Source organism: Rosa rugosa, chromosome 5, assembly GCF_958449725.1.
Source record: "Rosa rugosa chromosome 5, drRosRugo1.1, whole genome shotgun sequence".
In the NCBI taxonomy this organism is placed as follows: domain Eukaryota; kingdom Viridiplantae; phylum Streptophyta; class Magnoliopsida; order Rosales; family Rosaceae; genus Rosa; species Rosa rugosa.
Genome location: NC_084824.1, coordinates 52352002 through 52363641, shown reverse-complemented (window position 1 = coordinate 52363641; position 11640 = coordinate 52352002). Strand labels below are relative to the sequence as shown.

At 39.6% G+C, this 11640-nt stretch overlaps 1 protein-coding gene and 1 pseudogene across 1 annotated transcript; both read left to right on the top strand.

The window, feature by feature from the left end:
* The first annotated feature begins 1318 nt into the window (after positions 1 to 1318).
* LOC133711871 (embryogenesis-associated protein EMB8-like) lies at positions 1319 to 4118 on the top strand (annotated as a pseudogene).
* Positions 4119 to 9538: 5420 nt separating this feature from the next.
* On the top strand, positions 9539 to 11299 carry LOC133710062 (transcription factor bHLH92). The gene is made up of 3 exons (XM_062136038.1): positions 9539 to 9933; positions 10019 to 10303; positions 11039 to 11299. The coding sequence occupies exons 1-3, from the start codon at positions 9604 to 9606 to the stop codon at positions 11123 to 11125; spliced, it is 702 nt and encodes a 233-aa protein (XP_061992022.1). The 5' UTR covers positions 9539 to 9603; the 3' UTR covers positions 11126 to 11299.
* The last annotated feature ends 341 nt before the right edge of the window (positions 11300 to 11640 follow it).

Genomic DNA, 11640 nt, shown 5'->3' with positions numbered 1-11640 from the left:
CAATTAATTACGTGTCATCAAGTCATTCCAAATCGAGAGAGACGCCGACACTATAAATACCCCTTCTCAAAACAAGAGAAGGACTTCAGCCGGAGAGAAAAATCACTCCCAAAGTTCATAAGTCTTCAAGCGCGTGAAGAGCCTTCAAGCTGCCAAATAGCCGGTTCATCACCAACCTCAAGTCAAAGCACTCGTCACGTGTCAACCCTCGTGGCCATCATACGACTCAAGATCAAGCGTCAATCGCCCTTGAGCCAAGTACACCATCGAGGACGACGACAGACAGAGGGACGCAAGCAGACGGAAGAAACCTCTCCAAAGCTCAGAAGTCTCCCAAGCTCGTGAAGAACCATCAAGCTGCCAAATAGCTGGTCTCTTCACCTCACTGACTTCAGACAAGCAGGGGAAATCACCTACAAGCTCGGAAGTCGTCAAACACGCGGAGGATCAACAAGCACCAAACACACGTGCTGATTCATCCACCATCAAAAGCCATACTTGCCACGTGACACCGCTCGTGGTTCAAATCTGATCAAGTTCAAGCCTCTACAGCCCTTGATCATCCGTCGTCTTCAACAAAGTAAATCCTCTACAAGTTCTTCATCAAACTCGTGGAGAATCAACAAGCACCAAACACACGTGCTGGTTCATCCCCTACCAAAGCCGAAGAACACTCATCACGTGACACCACTCGTGGCCTAAATCCGATCAAGATCAAGCTTCTACAGCCCTTGGTCAATCATCTTCCTCAAATCGTCAACATAGCAGGAAGTCCACATTGCAACCGTTTGATTCAAGATCAAGTGCTCGCCACCCTTGGATTAAATCAACGTCAGAGATCGAATCAGAGGAGAATCTTGTGAAAGAGTATCTACAGAGATTGTAACCCGCAATTTCATTAATAAAAATATATTATTTTGTACACGTGTCCTTCTTTCATTCGTTGCAGGATTTTTCGTGTTTACAACTTTATTTTGCTCTAATTTTGTTCTAGTTTCTCACAATTTCTGTTATTCTGCTTATTTCTTATGAAAATATAAAAGTAGATTAATTACATAATAATTAATTTGAAAATTAGCTTAATTTTAGTGTTTAGAATGCAATTACGCACATATCTGTCACCTACCGAAGGTGACTATTTCTTCTAGCCGATGGTGGTACACTGGTACTATTGCTTGGGATTGGGTAGTCAGCTCTATGCGCGCCTAAAGATGATGCGACTCCAATTCTTGTAGTTTCCGGGACCAACTAGCTAGAGATTCTAACTCTCATAGAAGACAACTCAATTACTTTCAACACATCCAAGTCGGGGGTTGGAATGCAGTTGCTACTTGCTAGCAACCATAGAGGACTTGGTGGAGTTCCAATCACTGAATTCAGACTTCATCACTTATAATTGTTGATGGACTGATGAATGATGATGTACGAGAAGTCAGTAATCATCATCATCGTAGACATCCCAAGGCTCCATTGTTCTTAGTTGGAACAAGCATAGGTAATTAGTTACATTCATTTCTCTTGACAATTTTCCATTTCACTCCAGTTTCATCATATAATTTTTTTTTTCTATTGACAGTTGTTGATTTCTTTTTGTATGTTAAGGAGAGCTTTGATATTTCTGTTCTTACGTTTGAAATTTTGATATTTAACATTTCTTATAAATGTCCAAATTTTCATATAATTTCTTTGTGGCATTGTTGACTTTTGGTATTCGATCTCATTTGACTTTACATCTCACTGATCGTGGATATTTAAGGGATATTTCACTTTCCATGCACCTATGAAATATATGTAAATACCATTTCAACAACTATTTTATTAAAAGGAGAACTCAATTTACTGTGTTGAGAACCTTAATTATTTAGCTTCACATGAACTTTTTTAGTTACCATTTGGACAAATCAGCAGTAGTAGTTGAGGTGATAAGTTATTCAAAACCATCTTGAATTCTATGAAAAAGATGCATAGTTGAGGTGACAAGTTATTCAAAAACATCTTAAATTATATGAGAAAGATGCATGTAGTGCATGTGAAAAATCTACAAATACATGTGATGATGTCAACGTTGTCGAAAGGGAATTACAACATGCGGCACATTGTGAAGTCATTGGAATTACAGCGTGGTTTCAAAGCTCGTTGTCACAACATATATTTCACTGTGCACATTTAGGGCGCTTGTTAAACACTTAAACTCATGTTGTTGTAGGGTGATTTTCATGTAGCGTTTCAACCTTTGATTTTTCTGTATTCACAATTATCATATGATTTTCCTGTTTGTACCCACATTTGCATGTCCACTCCGACGTAGCTAATGTGTATAGTTTTTGAATGACTTCTAATTACAATGAGCCGCTCAACAAGTAATTTGGGCTGATAGCCAGAAATGGTGGCCGATGAGTAATTGGACACTTTAGTTGGTCTACGTTGGGTCAGATAAAAGTTAGGCTTTTAGTTATCGGCCGGCCCGTAGTCATCAATTCGAAAAAGAGATTTATTATCTAAAACCCCATCGGCCGATTGTTCAAGTCATTTTAGTCAGTTTCCAACTCGAACTCAACTTGGGAGGATATAGCTAATCGATAAAGTAAGCTGATAAACGATAAAGATGAGGTGGAATCTAGTATTTCAGTCGAATTGAAGTTCCTTAGCCGATAAGGAGAGTTCAATCCAAGATAGTCTACTTCAAGATTAGTTACAGCCGTTGATGATGACCATCAAAGCCGATCCAGATAGAATCCAGCGTCAAGTCAGCCGACGATAAGTATTGGAGCCAAAGCAAGATAGAGTCACGGAGCCAAGAGGAGGCCGAATTCCACTCAACTTCAAAGAGTCAAGAGATCAGTTCAAGTCACAGAGCAGCCAATATAAATAGAAGCATCGACAGAAGACACACACACACAACTCCAGAAACTCAAGCCATCAAGCTTTTCTTATTTTCGTATTACCTTTTGCTTAGGTAGAAGTTCCGTCTGTTTCCCTAGTTTATTTGCTCTGCTAGTTACAATTTCAGTTGCTTTACTTTCCTTGTAGCCTAGTATCGATTTTGAATTGTTCTCTTTGTTTTCTTTCAAACAATAGTTAATAATTTTCAGCCATTCCAAATTTCAGTTTCGTCATTATTGTCTTTGTTATTTGCTTTATGCTTTATTTGTTTGATCATTTTATTTACTGTTCGTAGTCGCATAGTAGCTATCAATCTTGAAGATTTCATTCGTTACGAGTTCACTTTTACTGTTACTTACTATTACTTGGATCCAATTGACTTAAGCCCTGTGACCAGACAATTCGTATTCACTCATACTCTCACAACCACACCCAATTCACCCGACTTTCAGCCATCAAGTCCTTGATCCAAAGGCAGCGAACTATCGGCCGAGAATCAGTTCCTTCCTCGGCCAACAATTGCTTGATAAGTCAGAACACGCGCACTACATCTACAACTGCACACTTGGCCTCTTGGCCGTGTGCTGGCACACCCCGCAAACTATTCATCGAAAAGGACATTTGTTCCTTGATCTCTCGGCTTTCTTGGCCGAGGTGATTTTAGAGGCAACATTTCCACCGTTTTGATAGTTTGCTGAATTATTGACTGTAGATGCTAACGTATTGGTCACTTATCTAGGGGAATATGGGGGTAATTAATGTTCCTGTTTCTGGTGCTGCAGCCATTTGCTGTCCTCGGGATTTTCTGATTGGTGACAGATTCATAAGACGCACCCTTCTGCAAAGGTTCTACGACAAAGCTCTAACGCTTGGCCTTCAATAATATTCACTGCAACACAGGCATTCCTATTCTCACCTCTGTGATTGGAAGGCAAGATGCATAGTATTAGGCATTACCGCAAGATATGCGATGTGGGCAAGTCAGACTCTGGAAATATTTTACAGGTGCACTAGTAGTGCCATTTACATATGCAACGTTTCTGTGCCACTGCTCTGTATCGACGCTTTAGATGATTACCAAAGATGCCATTCCATGGGACGAGTGTAGAGAAAATGTGAATGTTGTATTGGCTAAAACAAAGCATGGGAGTCACTTGGCTTACTTTGAAGGGATCACTGCTTCTGGGATTTGGTGGGTGAGAGCTGTGGATGAGTTCTTTAGTGTTCTGAATTAATATAGTGAGTTTATGCATGTACAGAACATGAAGGATTTGGGGGTAGAATCTTCATTGGCTTGATCAGGATCATTCATGGCCTAATTTGATGGTTGTAATAGTAAAGGTGTTTGCTTTAGTTAAGGGGGTTGCATTGGTCAAAGCACGGCTTAGGAAATGGTGATTTTTGGCCTAGGTTCGTGAAAATGTGAAATTATAATGAGCTTGTATGTTTGTTAAGGGGGTTACATTGGTCAAAATAGGGGTTAGAAAAACTTTTGGTCTAAATTGTTAGTCTAGCTATCAGCTAATTAAATCACATGTTATGTCTATCAATAAATCAATCGATTTGACCCTCAATGTCTTCCAAATGTTATATTCTTTGTTGCTTGTCTATATTAACAAGTTGGTTCCCTTCAAATTGAAGTCTAAACACGTCCCCACAGCTGATTATATCAACTTTTGGTTCAGCCACACAAAGTCTATTCTCTCTCTAGAAACCCTAGACGCCGTAGCTGTGCTAGTGCCTGTCCGGCTACACCCCGGCAATGGCGACGGCCTCTAGCCTAGCCAACGCACGTTGGGTGCGGCCGGACGGGTAATCAGTTTTTGATGCCGCGGTTCAGGCTCGGAGGAGGAGATCGGGGATGTACCTGCTCCCTTCTCTCGGTTGAAAGGAGTAGTTGAGTTGTGGCTGCAGACTGGGATCAGAGTGGACTCGGGGCTCTGCTAGGGCGTGGGGGTGTCTGGTGACGGTCGGAGGTCGGCGGACCTTGTTCGATGAAGATCGGATGTTTCCGACTGGTTGACGGCGGTGATCGAATTACTGATTTGGATGTTGATGCATAGCTTCAGGGTGCGTTCTGGTGTGGGATAGGATGGTGGTCAGTGGGGTTTCCTCGTCGTGGGTCAGACGGCAACGACGTCAGTTTTATCCGACAACGGAGGTGGGAGAGGGGATGCAGGCGCGGCGAGGCTGGCCTAGGCTGGGAGGGTGGGGTACGGCCCACCTTCTTATTTGACCTTCTGGGCTTGGGCACTGGCTGTGGCCATTATGGGCTGGAGTTTGGGTTGGGGCTCTTTTTTGGGCCCTGCCTTTTCTTTAGTTTCCTTTATTTTTTTGTTTTCTATAATTCCCTATTTTCAGGGATAGTCTAGGCACCTTTGTGCATCTAGTTTTAGCATTTGATGTTGGTCTTTGTCGACTTAATTCTCAGTGTCTCTAGTTGTACACCAATTGCAGTCTCTAGGCGATTAGATTTACTGTTTTATGAGTTAGGTTGAGAGGACCAGTGCCCTTCTAGCGCCTCCGGCGTAGTACCAAAGGGGGATCCCGCTTTGTTTACGTACTTGATTGTATAATGAGTAGGTCTATTTTCTATGTACCACTGTGGGTAGTACCACTTTCTTTTTGTCTGTCTAGATGGCAGTTGAAGAGTATGTAACGGCCTATTTCTGGCTTTTGATGAATATATTTTCGCCCACCAGCTCTATTAAAAAAAAAAAGTTGGTTCCCTTCAATATTGTATCGTGGCATTTTACAAGCATGATATTATTAGTTGATTGACATATTTTCATGTATCACATATATTGTGTTTTATCATCATAATATTAAGGATTAAATACTCGTTACTCCTCATACTTTTCCCTGAAAAACAGTTCGGTCCCTCGCCTTTTAAATTAAACTGAATAGTCCTTATTCTCTCTAATTCTCATATAACAGGTCCAAAATTATCTGAAATGACTATTATGCCCCTCATTTTCTCTTTTTATTATTATTTTTATTTTATTTTCTCTATTTTTTTAATTTTTCTCCCATTTTTTTATTCTCTCTCTCTCTCTCTCTCTCTCTCTCTCTCTCTCTCTCTCTCTCTCTCTCTCTCTCTCTCTCTCTCTCTCTCTCTCTCTCTCTCTCTCTACCCCAAGCGGAGGCAATCCAATCCCTCTCCGCCATCCTCCTCTCCCTCATCTACGGCCTCTGCCGCCGCTCGATCGATGATGCTGTCTGCATCCCCGAGATCTTCCGATCCGAGCCAGTGCTCGCCCAGACGGAATTGGCTCTGGTGCTGTTCGAGGAGCTCTTCCTCATCCACCTCCTCCTAGTTCTCCAGTGGTACAATCGCCGGCGATCGCAGATTCTGTCGTCGCTGTCCCCAAATGTCAGCTATGAAAACGACGACGTTTCGATCAACGACATGTCGGTGGCTTTTCTGGCGGGGTCGAATTCGCTGTCGAAGATGAGTGGGAACCAGACGGCGGGGCTGAAGGAGATGGAGAGCAGCTACGAGAGGGTTTTGGATGAGAATTGTAGGGTTTTCAGTGAATATTTCAGGGAGGTTTTGGAGAATAAAGATGGAGGAAGAGTGATTGATCCACCGGGCGTGGTGTTGGAATTGAGTGAAGGAAGTGATGAGTTCCGATATGATGATCGGAGCACCGGAGAAGATCGATGAAGGGTGAGGAGCAGTGACGCTGGAGCTTGCGGTGTGCGTGTGGGGACCGGGATCGACGTATGGTCCTGATTGGCTCGGGTTTCGGTCTGGATTCGACTGGTGATGGTGGTGCTGTGAGATGGTGGCCGGAAGTGGTGGTCTTCGATGATGGCAGAGGAAGAGAAGAAGAAGAGAGGTTGAGGGAGAGAGAGAGAGACCGTGCGGCCAGGAGAGAGGGAGAGAAATCCCGGGTTGCCAGTCGAGTTGGGGAGGTTGGGGTGGAGCCGATTTCAGGAGCAGCTTGTCGAGATTGGAGAGAGAGAGAGAGAGAGAGAGAGAGAGAGAGAGAGAGAGAGAGAGAGAGAGAGAGAGAAGCAGAAAAAATAAAAAATAAAAGAGAGAGAAAAATTAGAAAAAAAGAGAGAAAAAAAATATAAAAAATGATCTTGGGGGTAGAATAGTCATTTTAGACCTGTTTTGGACCTGTTGTGTGAGAATTAGAAAGAATAAGGACTATCTAGTTTAATTTGAAAGGCGAGGGACTAAACTGTTTTTCAGGGAAAAGTTTGAGGAGTAACAAGTATTTAATCCTAATATTAACCATTCAACCATTCTACACCCTCCAAATTGTATGTACGAGTGGTGTTTGTATTAGCTATGATTTAGATGTTACTGAAGTGAAAAATAGCTAAAATATCACTAACATGTGAGCATACATCCGTGGAAACTGCCCACTAAGAGACCATATATTAAGTAATGAAGAAATTTCAACACGTACTAACCAACGACCTACAACTACTAAACATAGCAGAAAACTATTCTAAAGCCAAACCCTTCTCTTCAGGTTCAAGGCTACCATTTTTTTGAAAGTTCAAGGCTACCATTTAGATAGAATTGAAAGACATAATTTTTATCCTTTAATTAAAATCTAAGTTTTTCTATCCACATTATGATCCACATTACAAGCAAATTTTACAAAAGCCAGTCGGATACCTTTTTAGTAAGACCCTTTTATTTTTGTGCCGTTTATCAAACGACACCCTTTTTTCTCTTTGTTCATTTGCTTAAGTTCTAAGGACAACTGTGACATTCACATGCGCCGAATGAGTTTATCTTGGGCCTAGGAAGCCTTTGGGTTCCCCTTGATAAAGTCAAAAAAAAAAAAAAGGACAACTGTGACAAAATTAATGGATCATTGTCATAATAATTTTGAGAACCTACTAGATATGGAAAACCGGATTTTTACTATTTTACGTAGATATGATGTTTTAGAGGATTTTTGCTCATTTAATTAATTGATTAAAAAATATGAGAACCAACGAAAAATCATAGCCAAATTTAAATAGTTTTTGCCGACGTCGTCAGCAAAACCGAAAGTGGAAAACTTGATTTACACGATCTGATGGCCAACCCCTAGAGCCATCACCCCCCACCATCAGGACAATGAAATTCGTTCACTAAATTATGGTGACAATGAAATTCTTTTCACAAGATTACAGTGACAAATGAAATTCTTGGAATTCTCTGAGGTTTTTTCTTTTAATCTGTGAAAAATACTACAACCCCTAGAAAATATATGAAGAGCATGAATTGATAAGAGACGCAAGTAAATTGTTCTGCTTTCATTAACATTAAGTAAGAAAAAAAATTCATATGAACTACATTTGGCAGCAACCATTATGTCGTGAGTAGTTCATATATCTTTTTAATACTATTTTTTTAGTGAACGAATTTCATTGTCCTGATGGTGGGGGGTGATGGCTCTAGGGGTTGGCCATCAGATCGTGTAAATCAAGTTTTTGGATTCAGGAGGATTGCTGAAGAGTTGAGACCGTGGTGGCTAGGTTCTTTGGCCATGGCGGAGTTTTGGTTCACAGAGTACGAGTTGATGAGTTGATCTATCGAGGGAACATCAAAGATTGAGGTCGTTAGTGGTTGTACGTCGGTGCCTATTCGGTAGAAATGTTGATGGTTTTGTAACTATGACTATTACCGAAGTTTTTGGGTCGATGTGATTAGGGGTGTAATTTTGTAATGTACTTTGTGTAACGAGTTTTTTGATTACCTTTATGGTTGAGTCATTATTGGACTACTTGCTGAACTGCATTATAGATGACTTTTTTCCGGAATATAGAGTCACTATTCCAAAGCTACACACAGTTAAGCGCGGTTTTTCAATTTTGCAGAATGACAAACCTTGCGAAATCTACTGTTCCCTCAATGACTTGCTTTCATTATGATGGACTTTTCTTCAGGAAACAATAATCTTGCCTCCAATAATGTAAATCAAATTCACAAAATGGTGATTGGAGTTGAGGCTTGTTAGGGATTTCTCAGAATTCTTTTTTAATGAAACCCGCTTAAATTAGATGCAAATTTTTTTTGTAATCCTAAAATTTAAATATTTCTTGTTAAAGTATGCACTTTGAGGTGCTACTGCAACAAGTACATGTCAATTCTACATCCTCCTTAAAAGCACTTTCAAACGATTCTAAAACCCAACTTTCTTTTTTTAGCATTTCTCAAATTAATAAAAAAAAATACCCATATTAATATCAAACAAAGAAAAAATTAGTATTGTCACAATCACAAATGATAAAGGAAAAATTGCTAATATCCATCTTTTACACTAGGTTGTCATGCATAGATTTTGATACCCCTACTGAAAAAGAGTTGGTCTTCTCAATAATTTAATTTTTGATACAAAAATTATGAACCACTCATTTATTGATCTATCAAGTGCCACAAATAATATCGAGAGGAAAAAAACAAAAGAGGTCGATATTAAATTCACGGACATAGGAATCCGAAGAGACCATGTCCCACTCGCATCGTACCCACTCAGCACCCAACCGAGTAACCGAGTATTATGACTGGGAAGTCCCTCTGACCAAAATGCAGGTAGTTGACCACGTGTTAAATGCATTTTGTTTTAAAAATTAATCAGACGAAAACCCAGTACGTGAAGACGGCTATATCACCATATGTATATATATAGTAACCGCACATTCTGGAATTTGAAATTCCCGCACACACGGAGAGCAAAGCGCAGTAGAGAAACCAAGAACAAGAAGATGGACCGGTTTATTTTGGAGGCATTGGAGGGTGATTTCTTATGGTATGAAAATCCTCCAGTACTGAATCCAAGCGCCTTTGTGCCTTACACTGAAGCTCCTGAGTCAGGCGAGCCTACTAATTCCGGGTCTAATTCCATGAACATGAACAAGAGGATGTTGCGGTTCTTGAGGAAGAATTATCCACCTTCGACGGCTAGGATCGAAATAGGAGAGGAGGAGCACGGCAAGGAAAAGGGTTTTCGCCACATGATCAATGAGCGAATGAGGAGGGAGAAGCAGAAGCAGAGCTATTTTGCCTTGCATTCTTTGCTGCCTAATGGAACCAAGGTATGTAAGTAATTGCATTAAAAAATGAAAGAGGTTTAATTACGACAGGAAATTCAATTTTTTTTTGGGTTGATTTCTTTCGCAGAGTGATAAGAATTGGATTGTGCAAATGGCGACCACGAACATTCAGCAGCTGGAGAGGCAAAATGAGGAGCTGAGAAAGCGGAACATGGAGCTCGAATCGATTTTGGGCAAGGAGAGATCAGTGAAGTGGAGAAGGATTAGATTGAGGGTAGCCAATCCTACTTCAGGAATTGATTCTATGCTGGAGGTTCTTAAGTGCTTGAAAAGTTTGGGATTAAAGACCAGAAATATTCAATCATTTTTCTCTCCGTATGAGTTTTCTGCAGAAGTGGAAATTGAATCTCAGGTCTCATCTCTTTCTCCCTCCACACACATACGCACAAGCATAACCCATTTATATAGTAGCTTAATTCACACTTTCTGTTTTTGTTATTTTCTTGGTTCTTGTTCTTTGTAGTGTGCATGCTAGAACAAAATGGAGGAGACATATTTAGGAACAGATGACGTGAACTCGAAAATCAGAATTTCCTTACAATAAAAATCCTAAGACCAGTTAATTGTTGTGCCCTCTAACTATATATATATATATATATATATATATATATATATATATATATATATATATTCTTTAAGTTTCAGTTTCTTACATTTCTCCTCATATGAGCAGATCCATTCTTAATTTCATCAATTATTGGGGGGTTAACTTTATTTGTCTTTCTCATGAGTTAGATCTCAATATGATTGAGAATTCAATAAAAACAAATGAACAAACAGTTTAAGGGAGGATTAGGTCAAGATCGACTAGTAGTCGCAACCAAAAAATTTGAATATATCACCCTAAATCAAATGAATAAAACCAAAATCCCAAAATTTTCAAATGGTACGGACTTCCTTATTTTATTTGGGATGGACCATATTTATGTCTTGGCCAAGAATGACAACTAAAGAATGGGGTCTGCATGGATTAGATGTATACTAAGAGAACAAGTCTTAATCCCAATTGAATATATTTAAAACAAAAAAACGCTAGGTCCTTCACTTTCTTGTAAAGAATACTAAAAGTCTCTTTCAATGTTGACAGATCGGAGCCACAGTGGTAGAAGCCGCGATGCAAGAAACACTATATGAAGTTGAGAGGAAACTTCTTTCTTCAGTTCCAGGAAGGTAAAGGAGAAGAGGGCTATGTGCTAGACAGCTTCTTTGGCACCACGTTGAAAAATGTATAAATATTATAAAGGTCGAACGAGCATATCTGTCCTTTGGAAAATAAATGGGTCAAATTGTTTCTCCTAGGTTGACGATTTTCAACTATATTAATGCCACGAATTTGACTTGACTAGTATCTACATATTTTCATCTATTATACTCGAATTGAGCACAAAGAAAGGGTGTGACAAATACTTGAAATTCTCATGCATGTTCCATTTTGGATGTATGAATCTATATTATTATTAAGAGAAGAGATGTTGTTAGTCAAAATTAAATTAGGGCAATTATGATCTTAAAAAATAAAAAAAAATTGAGAGTTAATTAAACTAAAAGGGAAATTATGACAATTACAAAATATATTTCTATTAAGAAACATAAACAAAAAAAATCTTACACCCCATTTTTCTCTTCCATTATCTTCTCTCTTCAATAACCGTTTTCTTTATTATGTTTACCTAGCGTTATTAAATTAAC